General features: G+C 41.4%; 3 protein-coding genes across 7 annotated transcripts; all 3 read right to left on the bottom strand.

Annotated features, from left to right (window-relative positions):
• Positions 1–6,301: 6,301 nt before the first annotated feature.
• LOC121975397 (ethylene-responsive transcription factor ERF118-like) lies at positions 6,302–7,841 on the bottom strand. Of its 2 annotated transcripts, none has more exons than XM_042527017.1 (2): positions 7,634–7,841; positions 6,302–7,542 (listed from the first exon to the last, which is right to left on the bottom strand). In XM_042527017.1, the coding sequence occupies exon 2, from the start codon at positions 7,374–7,376 to the stop codon at positions 6,576–6,578; it is 801 nt and encodes a 266-aa protein (XP_042382951.1). In that variant the 5' UTR covers positions 7,377–7,542; positions 7,634–7,841; the 3' UTR covers positions 6,302–6,575. The 2 variants fall into 2 exon arrangements, with proteins under 2 accessions (XP_042382951.1, XP_042382952.1); XM_042527018.1 differs by having other exon boundaries at positions 7,611–7,840.
• A 2,422-nt stretch (positions 7,842–10,263) lies between these two features.
• LOC121978362 lies at positions 10,264–10,767 on the bottom strand. Its single transcript, XM_042530717.1, has one exon. It carries the CDS (start codon positions 10,765–10,767, stop codon positions 10,264–10,266), a length of 504 nt encoding a protein of 167 aa, XP_042386651.1.
• Positions 10,768–11,972: 1,205 nt separating this feature from the next.
• On the bottom strand, positions 11,973–18,176 carry LOC121975396 (eukaryotic translation initiation factor 3 subunit J-like). 4 transcript variants are annotated; one of them, XM_042527014.1, is made up of 8 exons: positions 17,928–18,176; positions 17,762–17,810; positions 14,371–14,498; positions 13,982–14,133; positions 13,716–13,863; positions 13,483–13,642; positions 13,312–13,402; positions 11,973–12,210 (listed from the first exon to the last, which is right to left on the bottom strand). In XM_042527014.1, the coding sequence occupies exons 2-8, from the start codon at positions 17,772–17,774 to the stop codon at positions 12,150–12,152; spliced, it is 753 nt and encodes a 250-aa protein (XP_042382948.1). In that variant the 5' UTR covers positions 17,775–17,810; positions 17,928–18,176; the 3' UTR covers positions 11,973–12,149. The 4 variants fall into 4 exon arrangements, 3 of the variants coding, with proteins under 3 accessions (XP_042382948.1, XP_042382949.1, XP_042382950.1); XM_042527015.1 differs by having other exon boundaries at positions 11,973–12,200; XR_006110319.1 differs by having other exon boundaries at positions 12,196–12,210; positions 13,173–13,402.
• Positions 18,177–22,506: the final 4,330 nt, after the last annotated feature.

Genomic DNA, 22,506 nt, shown 5'->3' with positions numbered 1-22,506 from the left:
ACTTCTAGAGGACCGGCGCTTGACGGTCTAGAGATCCGGCAACTCCTTGGACAAGCGGGATAAGCGAAAGGCACGCTTCGAAGGTATAACCCTTATCTAGTGTAGATCTAAAGGTTTTACAAACTCGTACAAGAAAAGGTTTTTCGAAAAAGTTTTGTTTACGAATCTTTGCACGGATCTACGGCTTTGGGTGACTCGGGGTTTCCGCGACGCGAAAAAGCGATTTTCGCGGCCCGACGAACCTAACAAGAGATTACCTTAGGGTTTGCCTTAGCTCCCCCTATCGATGTGCTCGTCTTCTTGTCCTTGTGAGGTTGCCTCCCCCTCGGACATTGGCTCCGATAATGTCCCCTTCGCTTGCATTGGAAGCACACCACGTGCTCCTTGCTCTTGCGTATCGGGACTCCGGCTTCCTTGACTTTTGGTGCCGGTGGAGTCTTCCTTATCCTCTTTGGACATTTACTCTTGTAATGTCCATATTCCCTACACTCAAAGCACATTATGTGTAATTTATTCGAAATTAAAATGCTTGAGTTACCTAGGGTTGAGGATGGTTGTATGCTCTCTCCTTCATCCCTTCCGGAGATAGAAGCTTCTTCTTCTTGCTCCGATCTTGATGAAGAACTCTCCTCCTCTTCTTCCTTAGATGTTGAGTAACCCTCAACTTCTAATTCCACATCTCCATGGTGTGAGCTACTTAGCTCACTTGACTCCTCTTCATGGCTTGAAGTGGAGCTCCCCTCATGGAACATGGCTAAGTTGTTCCACAATTCCTTGGCATTGTTGTAACCACCTATCTTACACAATATATCGTTAGGTAATGAGAATTCAAATATTTTCATTACCTCGTCGTTGATTGTGGATTGGTGGATTTGCTCCTTCGTCCACTTCTTCTTCTCAAGAGGTTTTCCTTCTTTATCCATCGGAGGAGTGAAACCTAATTGTACACAACTCCAATTTTCAATGTTAGTCATAAGGAAATACTTCATCCTTACCTTCTAATACGCGAAGTCGTCGCGATCGTAGAAGGGTGGAATTGTGATGTCTTCTCCGAGTAGATCCATTCTCTAGCTTGTGCTCCCTCGGGTGTTAATCCGGCGAAGAGCGACCTCGCTCTGATACCAGTTGTTAGGATCGATGATCGCGGCTAGAGAGGGGGGTGTGAATAGCCGACCCAAATTCTTCCCGTTTCTTCCTACGATTAGGATTAGCGCAGCGGAAATAACTAAATAGAAACGAAAGCGGAGAATAGCAAACCTCAAACTCGTCGATGTAACGAGGTTCGGAGATGAAACTCCTACTCCTCGGCGTGTCCGTAAGGTGGACGAAGCCTATCAATCGGTCGGTGGATGAGTCCCCGAAAAACCGGCTAATGTAAACTCCTTATGGGTGGAGAAACCTCGCCACAAAAACTTACAACAACAAGAAGGAAATACAAAGAAGAGCAAGAACAAAATATACAATGAATGTACAAATACTCGCTTGCCTTCTCGTCGACTGCAGTCCCGGATGAAGCACCAACTTCACGGACGAATGCCAACAAGCAACTCAGTCAAAGAAGCTCCCCAGAAGCTTCGGAGCTCAACAAAGCTCAAGAGCACAGCTTTCAGAAGAAACGCAGCTCAGTTCAGAGGAGGAAGAAGAAGAAGAGTTGTAGTCAGCAGCCCTCAATCTCTTCTTATAACCTCTGATATCCTGAGCCAACCTGCGAACCTGCAAGCAAAAAGAACAGAACACAGAAGCCCGAAATAACCTAGCCGTTGTCACTCACAACGGCTAGTCCTGGACCGATCAGGCTCCAACCTGATCGGTCCACACTGTCCCTGATCGGTCTTGGGGACCGATCAGGCTAAGCCTGGACCGATCAGGCTATGTCCATAGCCTGATCGGTCCAGGAGGAGTCTGATCGGTCCCTTGGACCGATCAGCCTTTCTCCTTCTTCAGCATTCTGTTTGATTACTGATCGGTCACCAGACCGATCAGTCGTATCACTGGATCGGTCCCCAGATCGATCCAGAGCTTGGTTTTTGCCCAAACCAAGTCCCAAACCTTCCAAACCAACATCCAGTCAACCTTGACCTATTGGTACATCATGCTTAGCATCCGGTCACTCCCTTGACCTGCTAAGACTCCCCACCAAGTGTCCGGTCAATCCCTTTGACCCACTTGGACTTTTCTCTTCGTGTCAAGTATCCGGTCACTCCCTTGACCTGACCTTCTCAACACCGGATGTCCGATCACCCTTGATCCATCTGGATTTTCCTTCCGGCTTCACTCACGGGACTTTCACCTAGCTTCACTCACTAGGGTTTTCACCGGCTTCACTCACCAGGATTTCCAATCTGGCTTCACTCACGGGACTTTCCAACCGCCGGCTTCACTCACCAGGACTTTCCCTGGCTTCACTCACCGGGACTTATCCGTCCTGGCTTCACTCACGGGACTTTCCATTACTCCAGAGAACGAGCTACCGAGCCCTCTCTGACCACAGTTCGGAGAACGAGCTACCAAGCCCTCTCCGACTTCCATCCGGTCCAGAGAACGAGCTCCCGAGCCCTCTCGGACCACAATCCGGAGAACGAGCTACCGAGCCCTCTCCGACTTCCCATGTGCCAAACTTCCATACTTGGACTTCTCCGTGCCAAGTCTCCATACTTGGACTTTTCCCGTGCCAAGTTCCCTGCTTGGACTTTTCACCATGCCAAACTCCCTGCTTGGACTTTTCCCGTGCCAAGCTCCCTGCTTGGACTTTTCCGAGTCAGGTCAACTCTCCTCGGGTCAACCAGGTCAACCTTGACCACGGGTTGCACCCACAATCTCCCAAGCTTGTTCTCGTCAAACATCAAAATACAACTCGAGTCAAGTCAACTCGAGTCTGGTCAACCAGGTCAACCTTGACCTAAGGTTGCACCAACAATCTCCCATCAAATACAACTCGAGTCAAGTCAACTCGAGTCTGGTCAACCAGGTCAACCTTGACCTAAAGTTGCACCAACAATCTCCCATCATGTTCTCGTCAAACATCAAAATACAACTCGAGTCAGGTCAACTCGAGTCGGGTCAACCTTGACCTAAGGTTACACCAACATACAGCTCGAGTCGGCCATATAAGACAGCTCGGCTCAACCATATAAGACAGCTCGGCTTAGCCATACTTAGTAGCTCATCTAGGCAACTCAGTCAAACAAGGCAACCCAATCTTCCAAGTGTCTCAATCATCCCAAGCAGCTCATCCTTCCCTACTTAGCAACTTTGATTATTAGCTTAAGTCATCTCGATAGATAAATCAAAACTTGAATTTTATAATTCCAACTCAGAATATCTCTTTTTTTTATCAAACAAAAAGATTATCTCTCTCCAACTCTCGTGTCACCATGGAATTACATCCCTCAAGTCTTAGACCCATGACGTCCATCAGCAATTACCCTTTTTAGGGTTTAATCTCTCTCAATTCAAACATAGTCACGAATCGAGCATATATAACCCCTGATCTTGAACCCGTTGTGTCCATTAGTAATTATCTTTTTTAAGATCCAATCTCTCCCGATTCGGATATAGTCGTGGTTCGAGCTTATATATCCCCTGGTCTCGGACCAGCGATGTCCATTAGCAATTGTCTTTTTCAAGGTCCAATCTCTCCTAACTCGGACATAGTCGCAGATTAAGCTCATATATCCCCTGGTCTCGGACTAACGGTATCTATCAATAATTACCCTTTTGAGAATCCAAACTCTCCTAACTTGGGCATAATCATGGATCGAGTTAATATATCCTCTGGTCTTGGACCAACGACGCCCATCAGCAATTACCCTTTTTAGGGTTCAATCTCTCCCAAGTAGGACATAGTCGTGAATCGAGTTCATATATCCCTTGGTCTCAAACTAGTGGCGTCCACCAACAATTGTCTTTTTCATGATCTAATCTTTCTTGACTCGGACATAGTCGTGGATCGAACTCATATATTCCCATGATCTTAGATCAGGGGTGTTCATCAGCAATTATCATTTTCAGGGTTCAATCTCTCCCGAATCGGACATAGTCGCAGATTGAGCTCATATATCCCCTTAGTTTCGAACTAGCGACGCCCATCAGCAATTATCCTTTTCAGGATCCAATTTTTACCGACTCGGCCATAGTTATGGATCGAGCTCATATATCCTCTGGTCACAAAGCAGTGGTACACATTAGCAATTGTCTTTTTTAAATTCTATCTAACCCGACTCAGATATAGTCGTAGATTAAGCTCATATATCCCCTGATCTTGGACCAGTGACACCTATCAGCAATTATCCTTTTTATGGTTCAATCTCTCCCGACTTGGACATATTCTTGAATTGAACTCATATATCCCCTCGTCCCGAACGACCTACACCCATTAGCAATTACTCTTTTTAGGGTTTAATTTTTTCCGACTAGGACATAGTTGTGGATCGAGCTCATATTATATCCATTGGTCTCGGATCAACAACATCCATCAGCAATTGTCCTTTTCAAGATCCAATCTCTCCCAATTCGGACATATTCGCGAATCGAGCTATTCTCTCTCTGACTCTATGGGTATTCGGGATTGTAAGATTGAGTCTACTATTCTCTTCCGACTCGGACATAATTAAGGATCAAACATTTGTTCCCCCTATTCAGATGGTCATTGGCATTTCATCTCCTCTGTCCCAAGCAGAGTCACCATGCTCAGGTCTAATATGTCCATTTCATTTCTAACAAAGTCATACTTTCATTAATAGTGGAAGACTTCCCCGATGTTCAACACCAATAGTCTAGTCAGTCGGATTCCCGCCTTCTTTGACTAGGCTTGAGGAGATGCTTGTGATGCTGAGGTAAATAAGGGTTCACGTGGCAGATCCTTAACTTGGTCAATATAGATTCCAAAGGACGTGTCGACTACCGAGCCAACTCAACCGACCGAGTTGTTGACCTCTCTTAAGGAGTCTTCCCAACAAAGGCCAACTCCTCCAAGAGTCTTCCCGACAAAGGTCAACCCTCCCGAGGAGTGTTCCCAACGAATGTCAGTTCCTTCAACTCAATCACTCAGTTCAACCATCTCGGCCCTGTCAATTTAACACCTCTTGCACACTTGACTCGGCTCTGCTGATCTGATACCTCTTGCTCAACTATCTCGATCCCGCCGGTTGGACTCCCTAGCTCACTCGGCTCGACCCCAATGATCTGACACCTCCTGCGCACCCGGCTCAGTCCTCATGACTAGATGCCCCAGCTCACCCAACTCAACCCCACCAATCTAACACCTCTTGCTCAACCATCTTGGCTCCACCGACCCGACACCCCTCGACTCAACAAGCTGAATCCTCCTGCCCAACCAACCTAGCCTATTGAATAACACATGGAACACCACGCGAGCGGACATGCACGTTGGACACCATGCAAGCGGACATAGCACGTGGGGCATCACATGGACGGGTATAGTACATGGAACAACATGGTGTGCATGGCATGTGATAACATGACGTAGCATGATCCTCTACAATAGAGAATGTGAGTGACACGGTCAAATACGATGATGTAATATTTTTCCTATTGGAGTATGAAGTCTCGACAATCAATACCTAGAGAAGAGAAATACTTTGCCTTTATTATGCAACAGTGATATAAAAGAAGTCGACTCTTGGGAGCAAAAGTATCATTTCTTGTTTACGATTCTTCTTCCCCACCTCACCTGCCAAAGACCTGATTAGACAGTGATTGATCCAGGCCCCCTCTGCATGACATCCATTCTAACTCTCTCGTTCTCTCGAGCTTTGCAGGCATTATTGACGATCCGACTCTCCTTTGATATTCAACGACTTCATCAACATCGAAGACAACTGTCCGATAACTCATTCATCGTCCCAAGCAGGAACGACCACCGATATGATATCACTCAGGGCACTATGAGTAAGATTTATATAGCACACTTCAATGAAACATTACTTTTAAAACTGAATTTAAAACAAGAAGAATGATAAGTGATTACAGTTAATCTAAATTCTCTTTCCATTTACATCCCAAGTCAGCATCAAATAGTTTTAAATTTGTTAACATTCTCCACAATTATTATGTATAGCCAATATCTCACTTTCATAATTTTTATTGATCAAATCCACTACTCATGCATGACTTTTTTGAGTCGATCAGAACATTATAAAAAAAAAGTTTTTATACAAAACCATACTAACTAATTAAAAAATAACACAAGTAATTAAGCTTAATCACTCAACACGGCCCAGCCAACTAGTGTCAGTGGTGGCCCCAAAACACTAGTGCTCCACGTAACCCAATGTTAACATATTCCACAAGGCGATGACTAGGACTTATTTTAATTAAGTGCATGCATCTGTCACATAATACAGCTTACTTTTTGAGATCCCTCTCACTCTCTCCCTATTTTAATACTAATTAAAGAATAATATAGAATATAACAGACCATATAACTATAAAACTACTGCATAATCCATTGTTAACATTATTAAACCCTCATAAACGCACCATAATTTCTCAATTAACATTATTAATTAAACCTTCTAAGGGGTTGAGTGTGTGTCATTTTGAATGGACGGTGACTAAACATCGAGGAGTAGATCTTCGCCGTCCAGTGGCAGCTCCCGAAGCGGGAGCCCATCGAAGCCGATGAAGTCGTCGCCGAGCTCGCCGAGCAGGAACGGTGCCTCGCCGTCGAGCCCGATGAGGTCCTCCCCAGCGAAGAGTTCTGCGATGGACTTCTCCTCGTCGGCCTTTGGCGTCCACCACTTCGTGGCCGGCGGTAGGACTGAGGAAGGGGATAGGACGCAGAGGCATGAGGACGCGGAGTCCTCCGCAACGGCGGCACCGGGCTTGGACGGCCGGAGGCAACGCTTCTCCTCCTCGAGACGGGCCGCAGCGGCTCGGTAAGCGGCGGTGGCCTCCTCCGAGGTGGAGAAGGTGCCGAGCCAGAGGCGCGCGCGGCGGATCGGGTCGCGGATCTCCGCCGCCCACTTCCCCCACCGCCGCTGGCGGACCCCCTTGTGCTTGCAGGAAGGAGCGGCGGGCGAAGCCACCGCCGCCGCTTGCTTCTCCCCCTCCCCCTCCTGATCCGCTAGGGTTTTCAGGGGTTTAGCGATTGGTTGCACAGCGATCTCGCGTGCCACCTGCTTGTTCTTCCTCGTCAAATCAGAACCCTCGTCGTCGCTGTCCGTGGCGTCAGGATCCACGAATAAAACCCGGATCTTCTTCACTGGGCTCGATCTGACCTCCGCCAAATCATCCAACTTCCGTCCAATCTTCTTCTTCGCCGCCACGATCAAGGGTCTGTCTAATATCTTCATCTTCTTCCTCCTTCGCATCCTGTACCGGCTCCAAAGCTGCTGAATCCGAGCCCCCACCATCCCCACCCCAACTCCAACACAAATCTCGGAAGCAAACCGCAAAATTCCCCCCAAAAATACCAAAAAAGGGCAGCACGGCAACCGTCAAGGTAGGGTTCCTCCTCGAAACAAGAGCAAGAAGAAGAAACACCGAAGAAACCCGAAAGACTTCGATCCAAGACCAGATCTGAAACCCAAATCCAATCTCCCAATCAATCAACAGACGATGCAAGGAAAATAAAAATAAAAACTAACCGCATCGAATCTGCGCTCGATACCATGAATCCGGGGGCCGACCGAGAGGACAGATGAATCCGACGGTGCGATGACGCAAAAGCAACACCTGCAGACATAAATCGGGAGGCCTCCGGCGATCTGTTGGTAGGGGAGTGCGAAAAAGGAGAGAGGAAGTAGCGTTGGTTTATAGAAGTGGGAATATGAGCAGTAGTGCCCCCTGGGCTTGCTCAGTTGGTTGGTAAGTACCGATTGATCAAATTATAGGTCTAACAGGGTGTAAATTTCTGTACTCTGTGTAAAAAATATTCCATCTACCACTTATTTGTTGATTCATCGGTATTTATTTTTTCTGTGTGTTAATATGAGACGGATTGACGGAGATGTGACGAACGTATTTATAAATAATAGTGGATAAAGAGAAGAAAGGGAAGAGGTGTGACGGGACGAGATCACGAATCTACGGCTGTGATTCTTCCTCGTCTTCCTTTGGATCATTCTTCTCTCGTGGCAAGCTTAGGACAAATAATAAGTGTTGGAGTGCTCCGTTGTTGTCATTGTCTAATTTGATATGGTTGGGCAAAAAGACGATTTCGTTTCATACCGATGTAAATACGGGAAGGTAAAATAGTGGGTGAATTATGCAAGGACTAGGGATTTACGTCCGGATAGTCTTGGGGTTTGATCTTTTATTTATTGGATGAATTTGTTGTCCATTTACCATCTCTGTTGAGCCCTGAAAGCGTCTAATTTAATATTGTTGGTGTAATGGAAGATCAATTTAGGTGCTTCGGCTTCGCCTAGGGCCAATGGTACAGAGATAAAATATCTTGCTATTATTTTTAAATATTTAAGGATTAAATTTCAACTTAAAATAAATCAATGGATGACTTTATTTTTCTTAATAGATGACTTAAGATTTATTGTAGTGATCATTGAGCATTAGTGATTGATCTTGTCGGGAAGTTGAGAAGATGAATTTGTCGGAATGTCGTGTTCGGAATATTGACCGTCTCTCCATGACCCGGATGATGATCTGTCCTCTATGTTGACTAAGTCGTCAGAAGTCCTCCTCTGGTCAACCGTTCTTGTATCCAGCGACCGGGTTACCCCAGTCCCTGGTACCTCGATGCTCGAGGCGGGTCCCACAAATGTATAAGTAACCGAACACTAATGACAGAATAGTAAAATAAATGCAGGAAAGGTACGTTGACGTACCCTGGTCCCGGGGGGGGCGCCCTTGGATGGATGGAGGAGCTGGCTGCGACACTGATCGAGTCGTTGCGCCCGGGAAGAGTAGATAGACGTCCACCGGCTAAATAGCTGGCTGCGGCTCGAAGTCGGACGCGATATGGATCCGCAAGACGATGAACGATCCGACCACAACCTCGGCTCGCAAGCCAGAATGCAACAACGGCACGAAGGCCGAACACTCCATCGGCTCACAGGCCGGGATACAATAGTGGCACGAAGGCCGAACACACTCTCGGCTCGCAGGTCGGAAGATAGGCATAATACGATATCTGAACCCTCAGATGATAGATGTTCGAAGGGTGACGACGGTTGTCGCCGAGGGCGACGCCCGCTGGAGACTATGCTAGTGGCTGCTGGAGATGTTGGCAGCGACATCTGTTGTCGCTGGAGGCAGTGGCAGCAACTATCACCGAAGACGATGGCGATAATGGTCACCGGAGGCGGCTGTAGCGATGGTCACTAGAGGTGACAGCACTGCGCCAAAAGTGACTACTGCTGAGGGCGGCTGCGGCAACTACGGGAGGCGACGGTGCTGCTCCTCGATGGCGTTGGCGCCGGAGGAAGGAGGAGGAGACGACTGCGCCATACATCTAGTGAGGGAGGAAGGAGTAGGAGACGGCTGCGCCATACACCTAATTCATGTCAAATGTCCACAATACCCTCCTCTCTTATCTCTTCACCGCATCAGTGATCATTTAGCATTTGGTTAAAATCCAACCTAACAAATTAAAATTTTTTCAACCCACTAAATTTTCATACAAAAATTGAAAAAATTCGAACCAATTAAATTTTGACTAATTCAGTTTTCGATGAAATTAATCAAATTAATCAAAATTTTAAAACTAAATTAATTAAATTTAAATTTTATTTAATTAATAATATTTTTATATAAAAATAATCAAATTAATAGCTTTATTTAATTTATTCAATATAACTAAATTATGAATTTTAAAATGAAAAATTGAATCGAATTAACTAAAAATTGAATCGAATTAATTAAAATCGAATAAAAAAATCAAAAATTGAATTAACCTCATTATATATCTCGAGCTAGAAGGGAAGTAATGATAAAATTATTATCATGTGATCAAAAGGTCATAAGTTTGAATCTTGAAAATAGTCTATTGTAAAAAATGAAAACTTCGCACCGGACTATTTTTTTTTATTTTTTGAGCTAATTAAAAAAAGTTGGGTGGACCCTTCTCGAAACTGCTAATTTTGATCCGTATTAACGAATAATTAAGGAAATAATTTTCTTAATTAACAAAGAAATAACAGCCTATACTTGAAAGTTTATGGAAAAGATAACGGAGATAGGATATTATGTAACACATCTTCTCGTAACGCTTTCATCATATCGAACCGTTTCTATCGCCAGAGTTTCCAGAATATACAAAAGATAAAAATAAATAAAAAAATATCAGACGGCCCAGACGTCATCTCGCCCGTAATCAAACGGCGCAAAGTGATCATAATCCACTCCCTCCCCGTCCTCGTAACGGACGGAGTCGAATCCTAACCCGTCGTCGTAACCGTACCCAAATCCGCCCATCTCGTCGTCGCCGAACCACATCGCCGCCACCGCGGCGGCGGCCTCCGCCTCTTCCCCCAGCGGTCGCTCCTCCGAAGTTGCCGGAGGAATCCCGAGCTCGTCGTCGGAGGCCTCAAGTAGATACCACAGATCCGCCGCCGCCGCCGTAGGCGGGGGCGGCAACGGCGGTGGCGAAGAAGCGGAGGCCGCGAGTGCAATCTCCCGCTCGAGGCTCCTCATCACGGTGGCGAGATCTTCGCAGCGCCCTCCAGCATCCGCTCCGCTGTCGTCGTCGAGGATGCCAAGGATAGCGTCGGGGCCGTGGAAGTGCTTGGCCGCCGGCGAATTGACCTCCTCCTCCTCCTCCTCTCGTTTCCGCTTGATGAGATCCATCGATTACTGAAGCAAAAGACGCGACTGAAATTTTGTGTGTGTTCGGTTTGGGACTCTGGAGGGGTATTTATAGGGCCAGATCTGAATTTCAAACTGGGGGGTGGGTGGGTCGGCGAGTCGAGCGACCGCATCGCCCGCTCACTACCACCGAGTCTCGTCACGAGTCAAACGCGTGCGAGCCCCACAGCGAGTTTTTGTTCATATACGGACGCCTAGGGTTTGGCCGCCTACGTCGCGAGCAAGTAAACGACTCCGCTCCCGCGTCGTCACGCGAGGCGTGCCTGCCTGCCCCTTTACGCGGCGCCACTTGAGACGCGACTTGCGCCGAGACAGAAATAAATAAATTTTAAAGATTTTTGGCGTGGCTTTGATGAATTTTATCTAGAACGAGCTGAATCAAATAGGTAAATAAATAAATAAATGTATTTAATAAATTAATTAAAACAACCTTTCAATTCTTGCTTCCAAAATAAAAAATAAAAAATAAAAAATAAATATAATTTAAATGAATGGTCGAAAAGGGAACCCTAGGCGTGATTTTTGACTTATCTAAAAAGGATCAAAATCGGGGAAGAGTCAAGATACCTTTTCCTCGAAATCTAGAGAATAACAAGGAACAAGAGCACCGTGGACGGTCAAATAAAGAGTAGTTTATTCTTTCTTTTAATTAATGTTTTTTTTTAATTTAGGCAAGCGCTTTAGGAAAACGCTCCCCAGAATATTTTTTTGAAAAAAAATAAAGCAACACCGCCACCATATTTTTTATTTCAAAAATAATCTTATACCAAACGCTTTTATATAAAAATAAAAAGATTTTTTATATAAAACTTTTTATTTACTTTATTAAAATTATTTTAATATAGTAATACAATTGTTAAAATATTATAATATTTAATTAATGATTACTAGAATATTATAGTAGTGTAACAGGCATTTAATAAATACTACATTGACATTATGATAATTTTGATTATATTGAAGCAATATGAATTAAATTTAAATAATTTGAATTAAATTATATATATAATCGATTAATTGTTTTTTTTAAATATTGTAACAGTTAGTGTGTTTAAATAGAGATATTTCTGATAAAACATATAATAGTGCATTTTTAAAAAAATATATATATTTATATATATCCTTTTCATAATTCTGATAATTAGATGCGTTTTTTAAAAATCTTTTTCCCCATTTTCTTTTTATTTATCGTGATCCATCGTATCACATTCAATGTTCTTGTTGAATGAGGATTTGCGATGCGACTCTAGCTCACGATTTATGGGGAGTTGGGCGTTGATTAGAAGAATCCAACAAAATCCGGCGATACGAGTCTTCGTTCCAACCATGACAAATCTTTTCGGTGGCCGGCCGTTGACCTGCGCTCATGGTTGAGGACTGTGTGCTATGCCAGTACAGCAATAAGCCACGATATGCTGGAAAGTTCTATCAGAAAAATTAAAGGAATTAAATAAATTATTATCAACACACAAAAAAACAAATTGAATTTGAATATATACAACTCTGAATATTTGAAAAACATCGACACTTTGTTGACAATGAGATGGATACTTAGAAATTATTTTTAACCATGTGATCTCTCTCCATGGAAGTTTCTAAGCCACAACATTCTACAATCTGGAAACTTCTTTATATTGGAGAAATTGTGAATTAACATAATAATAATTTTACAGCAGGTCAAACTCAAACTTTATTCTAGAGTTAAATCCAGGGGTGGAGCCACCCTTGGCTAGGGTGGCTCCAGCCCCATTCATTTTTAAAAATTTATAAGTAAAATTTTATTTCAATCTCATCCTCATTTTATTTTAATTCATATGATCTATAGTAACTTCATTTCAACCCTTATTTCTCCCGATTGAATGACCAAAAATATTAATTAAACCTAAATTTCTCTTTATTTGTTGCTTCATCTCCCTATGTGTACTACTCTATCTGTTGCACAAATAGTCAATGTCGCCGCCTTCCTTATCCCTCCTCGCATGCATCTACCCACGACTTGACTAGCACAACCACGACAAACATTCTCCTTATTAGCGTGTTATATCTATGGGACATTGCCACAGCCGCAGCCATGATCCTACCGTCGATACCTTTCTCCCTAACCACCATGACATCACATTCATTGCTATCCCTATTGATAGTTTTGTTATCACTGTTCTTCCTACCACAAGCGATGTTGACTCTGCCTGTGTCACGATTCAGTCGCAACCATCGTCGCTGGAACACCAACGTCGATGATCAACCTCAGCTAATTTTAAATCTTGGCTACGCCCTAGTTAAATCCCTTGTTAAGTCTAAACCCATATGATCTAAACCACATTGAGAGAATTTGGAATAATCTCAATCATGGAACTGGCTATGAAAACAACTCCAGGATGCATGCATACCTTGCATCAGGCAACAAATACAATCCATTGAGACGCTCTTGTTTTTTTTTCTCCTTGTCCTCCAACTCGAGTTTACATATCGAGTGTTTGTGATCTGTTGAAGTGGGCAATTGCACAAAGAAAGAACTAGATAACTCACATGAAGTCGTAATCATTCACATCATCGTAACCGCCTGTGGTGCTGTAGTCATCATCAGCCTTGTCTACTTGAAGCTGTTTCTTCTTTGCACCTGGTAGATCATAACCATCGTTACATTATTATACTTGTCCAAACAGAGAACCAACACATATAAGGGCATTATACACTAACCTTGTTTCTTCTTTCCTGCGTTGGCTTCTTTTTCTGCCTTAAGCTTCTCATTTGCGATCGCTGAAGCTGAGGCGGCTATTTCTTTTGCATCTGCGGCTTTTAGTGAAGTCATGGAAAGCCTCAAGACGGATATAAGAAGACCAATGTAATGAAAGCTTTTCTGAAGGGAAATGCAGATGAAAGTCAGTACTATAAATGAATATAGATCATCAAAAAATATATATAAGTTTTACCTCATATGGGTGCATCTTATAAGAGAGCAGCTCAGCGTACTCCAGAAAATCATTTTCCGATTTAGGAATAAAGTCGTCTAGTGTCTTCTGATCACCTTTCTTAGCAAACAACTCTGCAGTTGATCTGTTGTCAGTTTCTTCAACAAGTCTGCTACAAGTGGCTATATGTTAGTCGGGATTGCATCCAAAGGTTCACATGATGACTGCTAGTAAAGAAACCCAATCAAGGTAACTAACTGCTTATAACGAAGATACGTAAACATAACCTTTGTAGGCGAAGTTTTTCACCGACAGAGTCTGCTAGAACTTCAACAGCTACATCAGCTGTCTTAGCTTCGGCCAGTTTGTCTTTCTTCCCAGCAATTTTGACTTCTGTTTTTGAAACAGTAGGGTTTGCAGCTTGTTCTGGCTTTGGTGACTGCATCAATCCAAAATGGCAATTTGAAACCATATATAAATCAGTAATCTAACAATTCATACGTGCCATTTGAATGTTTTAACAGCTTCATAAACTTCCAGTTGAAATTGCATTAAGCATCATTTGGGAAGGGCCTCTAACAAATGGGAGTTTGCATTTCTAAGTAGTTGAATACAGACAATGGCAATATTCACCACTTTTGTTGAAAAGATGCATTGATCAGTCAGTGTTTTTTACCTCCATAGTATCTCCCTCATCTTCCCAGGATTCTTTAATATTCTCATCTTCCATATCCTCATCGTCCCACTGGTTCTTTGGTTGAATGGTAACTAATCCTGGAGCTGCTGGCTCAAAATCTTCTTCTTCTGAGAAAGGCAAATGAAAAACAAAATATGCAAAGCCATATTAGCGGACACGATCAATGAGAGATTTAAAGAGAGAGGTTTAATTCTGTTTCACTGGAACTATAAGAAATAATTCACGAATAATGCATGCTCACTACTGAGTATGTTAAATTGCACACCGATTTAGCAAGAATTTCATAAAAATTTACCAAGAAATCCCTTGAAATCTGTTTCATCGTTCTTAACACAAAGGTAAGATTAGGTTCCATTTTTATATCATGGTTGATAGAGACAAGAAGCTTCCACATCTACATCTGTTTGATAGATGTGCAAGTTTCAATGACAAATAATCATAAATGTTGATGTGACATAGCCACGTGTAATGTTTGCAGATCATTCAACTAACAGACAATGGACAAAGAAAATAATATAACACTGAAATGCCAATATTTTCTCTACACTGATCGTTTCACCTCAAGACAGATGAGTTTTTAAGTTGAATGGAAGACGCCAAAAAAGGGGTTAGAATCAATAGTTAGTATGAAAATAGCAAAAGTTGATTGGTCACATACATTCAGATCCTCAGGAACATACTTAGTGGAACACAGAAACCATCCAACATGAGATGTTTTTTCAAATCTATAAGCTACGCAAAGACACAATATATCTGTAATGAGTATTGCACATGTAAGATTAGTTACCTGAAGGGGAAGCAAAATTCCTCATATGGATAGGAATAAGATATGCTAATAGCTTGATCATGGCATAGATATTCACCTACCAATGGGTTGAGGGTTTTTGGAAATAAATCCCATACACCTCAGCAAGACTTTAATATTCCCTTGGCAAACCAAAATACAAAATACCAAAATTACCTATCTGTAATCAGTGGACACCAACTTGATTCGATTCATTACAGTGCTAGAAGATGGATAATTCAGACAGAAATTTGAACCTGGGTAGCAGTTCTGTTGCTGCTATACATATATGTAATATGTTCTTAAGAAATAAGGTGACTTGCTACAGTCTCAGAATGCAGCCTTAATTGTACAAAGAGTGAGGCATAAAGCATGACAAATATATTAATCTTTTATTAAATTTGTTTTTCTTCCAAGAAGAATCTGGACCTGATTTAATTATGATTATATAGTACAACATGTTGGATCAATCCATAACTTGACTTTAAACGTTAAGGAGGAACATATAACATGGAAATCTTTTATTAAAATCATCACAAATAAGGATGAGACCCAAGACCAACACAGCATTGGAAATTTAGTATTGAGGAAAGAGGCAACTTCAGTGTTCATCAGTCAAGAGATGGGCTTGACAACCAATTCAAATGAAAACTGAACTGAAATCCTAGCTTTGCCAATTAGTTAATGACTCACAAGAGTAAAGCAACAACGATAGTGATACTTCAAGCATGAAGAGTTCAAAACTCTTCTAACATTTACCAATGACGATGAAGATAGGTAGCTATTAGTCAACTATAACTTATTAATACAATGTCCCAATACATAAGCTCATATTAAGAAAACCATTTTTCAAACTTTCTTTCATCTCTGAGTTCAGCTTTAAGTTACTTTGAAGACAAAGAAATCAGAAATTTTCAGCAATGCTGAAAAAGGCAATATCACCGATCGGAGAAGTTTTTGAACAACTTAAATTGATGCAGTGAAAAATGGCTGACATCATACGCATTATACATTTTTTCCCCTCACCAATGACATTTTTGCATAACTTCATTACAGTGTCAGACAACTTGATTATCCTTAGCTCTGGATTTCAAAGTGCACTTTCTTTTTAATCCACTCAACTCATAAATTTAATGCAATTCTAGACATTTTTTGAGATACAAAACTTCAATAGTTCTAGTATGGGTCTATACTTAAAATATATAGTTACACACAATATACTCACACCTGAAATATATGGGCAATATGTGATTGCCTAGTTACGCAGATGGATATGTTGACGCATGTGGTTCATGTTAGAGAAATTAAAAATAATTAATATTGATATAAATGTTTAGCATAAATCTATACAAAAAATATAATAAACAATCTATGGATAATACAACATAAAAAATACATGTAACTCTACAATGTAGAACATACTGTAGAAAAATCCAAATTAATCAATAATATACTATGTAACTAGCATGCATATAATTTCTATGTAACAAGCCAACCGTTTTAAGTTAACACTTAAAAATACTCCATCAAAAGCATAGTTTTGTAAATGTGAATGAAATGAAATATCAGAAACCCTCATGATTTGAGTAGAGATCAGTGCAAGCAATAACAAGATTTCTATTTGATTTGATTCAACCAAAACTGTTTTGCATAAGCCACACTTGTGATATTTGGGGTCTCTACATATACAAGCTGCATATGATACATATGTGGACAACAAAAACTCTTGTTTATTGAAGTTAACTACGTATGAGAGACAACACATAATGTTGTGCGATGTGATCCCTTGCCTCAGACGCATAATAAGCTAATATCTAAATTGCTTCCAAAATACTACTCATACTGTCCAGATTTAGTCCAACTTGCTGAACCTATGCTACAATCATATTTTCTTCATACTCTAAAAGACTGAAAAGAAGAGTCCAGAGAGTAAAATCAATTGGTAACATCAAGAGAAATAGTATATGGAATTACACTTGAAGAAAAGGAGTCTAGAAACTAAAATCATTTTGTAACATCAAGAGAAGTTATATATGAAATTATGCCGGATGATCAAAGAAAAAAATGCTAAGATCTTTTAAACAAAAACAAAACACCAATCGTTGTCACCATTTCATTGCATACTGATAAATTTGAATTAACATATTTGCTTAGTGCTATTGTGTTGCTTGAGCCTGAATATATGTGATGCTCTGTACGACAGCTAGTTAAGATTTAAGAAACAAACATAAACGTAGCTTATTTACTAGTGGTGTAATAAATATTTGATGTTGTGTAGGGGCAGTTGCTAAAGCGGAAACTGAAGAGACTAATGAGTTGCTATATTTACAACAACAAAAAATAATAAACGCAAAAGTGTACTTTCCTGAACATTAAATCAATTATCGTAAGAAAAACTTACTAACGGGAGAAAAAAAATAGATAACAAAACTCGGGAAAAGCTAAAATAAAAGGCAGTAAATTCGCGTTCAAAATTCATTCGGTGAAATAAACAAAGCAAGAATAATCCTTTTCTCGACCAACAACAACTTAAATCAATAGATTGAAACTAGTTCACATCTATTCGACGGTTGGAAGACGACTAACCCCAATCAGCCATGAGTCTTCTGTTTCAACCCGCACTCTGTAGTTGCAGCTGGTAAATTTTCAACCCGCCATCAGAATAGCCGAAAACGTGCAGCGAACGAACCACGGAAAAAAAAAATTGTCAGCTCCGGTATGATCCGTAGGAAGGAAAACGAAATGATTATACCTCCAAGAAGTAAAACGGCCAAAGATTCTCCCAAAACGAGCAGCCGTCAAGGAAGGCGGGAACGGGCCTCGAAGGGTTTGGAGCAGAGGAAGAAGCAAGGTGGCGCCTCGGCACTCGACAAGATAAATCGGGCAAGGAAGGGCAAAGGCGGCGAGATCCCGATGGCTATGCGACGGCGATGACTGAGAATTGAGAAGGAGCAAAGGAAGGAGTAAATACGGGAGAGATACGGGGCGAAGTGAAGGGCAGCGAAACGGAATGGAGGGAGCCGTTTTAAAGCGTGCGACCCGGGTCAAGGCTGGATCAACTACAGCTGTCCCTCACGTGCTTTGTACGCGACTTGTTCCATTGCCAATTTTCAGTTTGCCCCAAACGAAGCCCTTCGTACTTTTAGAAAATTAATTTATCTAGTTATTTCATTATTATCCATAATGTACCTATTGCGTAATATAATACCTAAATACATACAAATTTTATAAAATGAATATTTTCTATAAATAACTAAATAATATTTTCTATCGGTAAAATAAAAAAAAATGAAAAAAGTATATTTTTAAAATCGACGTCAAGATATTTATAAAAATTTCTCCACTTACATTAATGAGATTAAACAAAATCAAATAAAAAAAATTCTCAATAATATATTAGAGTTTTAAACTTTAGATATCTCATTAATTAATGAGAAAAATCTTTAATAATACATAGTCCCTAATTGATTAATGAAAAAATTATTAATAAATTTTAAAATTATTTTTAACATGAAAAAAATATTAACATAATTTAATTTTAAACTTCATCTCATTAATTGAGAATTAGTTATTAAAAAAATTAAATTATTAATAAAATAATAAAATATTATAGTAACGTGTTTATTTAAGATTTAGAAGGTAGATAATAATAGGAACGATATCATTGAATATTCTACACGAAGTATTGGTGGACTGGGTTCTTTAATAAAAAAACAAGCCAAAAAGCACAATTAAAAAAAAAAAAAAAAAAAAAAAAAGCGCTCTTCTAACTTTTTGCGACAAAAATAAAACAAGGATCTTATTTTTATTATCGTTAAAAAAATATCATGGCGGACGTGGACATGGTGGCTGCTTGCCACCTCAGCGTTTGGATTGGACTCGAGGATATCCGAGGACAGAGATACCATTCGTTGTCTGTCGTATAGGCCATGCTCCCGTCCACGAGGCCCCACGCTTTTGGTGTTTATAATTGGAAGTTCGGCTTTTAATGAACCACCTACGTAAATTTTTAAAATAATTAAATCATCTATGATAATTTTAAAATTATTTACTTATCCCAGAGGCACCTCGTCATAGGGTAGGGAGAGGACAATTTATATCTTATGACAACGGTCAAGTCCTATGACTAGACCATACTCCTAATCTGGCGACGAGATGTTCTGCTGTCCCATCTAGAGCGTGCTTGGACTGTAGCAGTATGGTGTCAGGTAAGCTCTCTGACAAATACATACCGAGGTATGGGCTAAAAACACGTGTTTACCTCGATTGGTGTGCATGAGTTTCTTCCAGCCCTATATAAGAAGTCTTATACTTCACCGGAGATACGGGTTCGACACCTTTGGAGCCACTTTTTTCACTACTTGCTCACCTGACTTGAGCGTCGGAGGGTCGCCGCCGGGAACCTCTTCCCGGGCCGACTTCTGTGCAGGTTCGCCGGAGGTTCGTGCAACCAGTCGAAGATCCACGTCAGCAGCCGGGGAGCGTCACGTGCCCAGCGTCCGTTGATTCAGCATTCGGACAGGATCACCTATATATTTCATTACAATAAAAATATTAAAAGACAACGATTAAAAATCATTATCGTAGGCTCTTTAAAATCGTTGTAATTGACAGTGTTGTTAAAAGTGGAGGGTTACGACAACGATTTTAAACTATTGTCTTTGAGTGAAAAGACAATAATTTTGCAACAATTTTAAACCGTTGTCTTTGAATAAAAAGACAACGATTGAAAATCGTTATTATTTAGAGTATTTTTAATAACGTAACACTGCCAATTACAATCATTTTTGGAGCTACGACAACGATTTTTAACCATTGTCTTTAAGGATGATAGACGACAATAACGATTTTAAACCGTTGTCTTTTAAATGCTTGGATCACTCACTTCTTTCAATGCTTGGATATTTTTGTTTTCCATATAAAGAGTTTGAGAAATGATATTCTTAAGGAAAATTCTTAAGGAAAATTTTTAAGGATAGACACATAAATGATGAGCCCCACAAAAAGTGAAATGATGGATCTCATCATTTATGTGTTTATCCTTAAAAAAATTTCTTAAGAATTTTTCTTATGAATATCATGTTTTATTTCATGTCTTATTTCATTTCTCGTTGAAATGAATGGGTGGTTTTGTTGCATTTTCTGCCTCTAAGAATCTAGAACCTGCATTGTCAAGTGCAATTGCTTTTCCTCCATAGGGCCTACTTCATAGTTCTAAGAATTAATCATATCATTTGAGTGTTATGTATTGGGAATAAACCCGTTACAATCTTTTTGTGATCGTCTCAGAAGCTCTGTTTCACGCTTCTGAGTCCATACCAAATGCACAAGTACTTACAGTCAAGAAGGTTTGAGCAGATAATCTCAAACTGTCGACTCTATTGAGTCGATCCAAGCGCCAAATAGGTGAGTCGCGGACATCGTGAGTTGTCGAGCAGCGCCAAGTTGCTACCGAGAGTTGTTGACAGGATGTCAGGAGCTGCAACACGAACTCAAAGTGGATGCCGAGTCCAGCAGAGCGCTGTCTCCTTAAAACAGATTCGGCCCCTCCACGGTACTCAGAAGATTAGGTGGACGTCTGTCTCCCAGGATAAAACGGCAGGATCACGAACACAACCGAGCACTGGTTGTCGTGACGATCTGAACTAGATCCGAAAACTATCACGATTTCTGTTGAGCAAAAGAAATGCCCAACAAAAAGGAAGGAAACATAGGGATTCAAAGAGGAAGGAAAGAGCACATGCACACAAAGCTTAGTTTTCCACACGAAACTCACTGAAGCTGTGTTTCACTTCATTTCTGTGCTCAAGGTCTTATATAGACCTTATGCAAGCTTGGCTTGCAAGCACAGCAAGGCCACAACGTGGCTTGCTGGTGGCTGCAAGCAAGCCACGTTGTGGCTTGCAAGCTTGCTTGTCATGTGCCCTTGCTTGCCATGTGGCACAAGCAAGCGTGCCACGTGGCGTGTAAGTAAACTGGCGACCTTCCTTATCTTGTATGTTAGTCAACAAGTTGTCTGACTGATGTAACAAACAATGGGGTTCACAAAAATACCCCTCGGGTTGATGTCATCCGGGCCCTGGATTTCCAACCCCCTTTGTTTCGAATCAGTCGGAAAGTCTTGCTTTCAATCGTTGTGGGACTACAACTCACACGTCGCGTTTTCATTCAATTTTTTCCAACAATCCCCCACATGAATGAAAACAAGGAGTTGTGATAGTTTTCGACAGTTGAGTCGAGTATAGGATAGGTAGGTGTTACCCTTTGAACCTTCTCTTGTAAACTCTGTTTGCTCACTGGCTGATTAGTAGACGTGATGTCTTTGAACTGTTTGGCCGTTGGTGTAAGCATGGACAGATCTTACCCAAGACTCTCCCTGATATAGCTCAGGTCTCATGAGTGTGTTCGTTCTTGGCCATGAACACGCCTGGTTATGTGAGAAGCTCTCAGAATTGTGCCTCCAATTCTCTTCGAAGCGGCCTCACTTCTTTCTCACATAGGTGATCCCTCAAGAGTTGTCATTTACTCTTTTTGATCATTAAAAGCCTATCGGCTTACCCTGGTCTCGTCACTGTTTCATGGGGCTTCCCTACAGTGTGTCTAGTCAGTTCAGATTAGTTGTCCCTTTGAACCTAGTTCTTGGGATCTCCAGTCAGCATAGGTTGGGTGTCCTCTGTACTGATCGCTTACAACGGCATCAAGCCCATTCCCTGTGATGAGCTTGCAACTAACTCTCGATTTAACCCTTTGGTTAGCGGATCCGCTAGGTTATCTTTTGACTTCACATAGTCAACAGTGATAACACCAGTTGAGAGTAGTTGTCTAATGGTATTATGTCTACGACGTATATGTCTAGACTTACCATTATACAGATGGCTCTGTGCCCGACCAATTGCTGATTGACTATCACAATGTATGCAAATCGCCGGCACATGTTTTGGCCAACGTGGAATATCTTCTAAGAATTGTCGTAGCTATTCAGCCTCTTCACCACATTTGTCAAGAGCTACAAACTCAGATTCCATCGTGGATCTGGTTATTACAGTTTGCTTAGAAGATTTCCAGGAAATGGCTGCACCAGCTAGAGTGAATACATATCCACTCGTAGACTTAGAGTCTTTTATATCAGATATCCAACTTGCATCACTGTATCCTTCGATCACAGCGGGATATCTCGAATAGTGCAGTCCATATTCACGAGCATACCTTAAGTACCTCAGTACTCTTGTTATCCCTTTCCGGTGCTCAACACCGAGATTACTCGTGTATCTACTCAGTTTGCTTACTGCGTAGGCTAAGTCTGGTCGAGTACAACTCATCAAGTACATCAA

Source organism: Zingiber officinale, chromosome 4B (assembly GCF_018446385.1).
Source record: "Zingiber officinale cultivar Zhangliang chromosome 4B, Zo_v1.1, whole genome shotgun sequence".
NCBI classification, from domain to species: Eukaryota; Viridiplantae; Streptophyta; class Magnoliopsida; order Zingiberales; family Zingiberaceae; genus Zingiber; species Zingiber officinale.
Note: the sequence above shows the minus strand (reverse complement) of the source record. Positions and strands in the feature narration are given on the sequence as shown.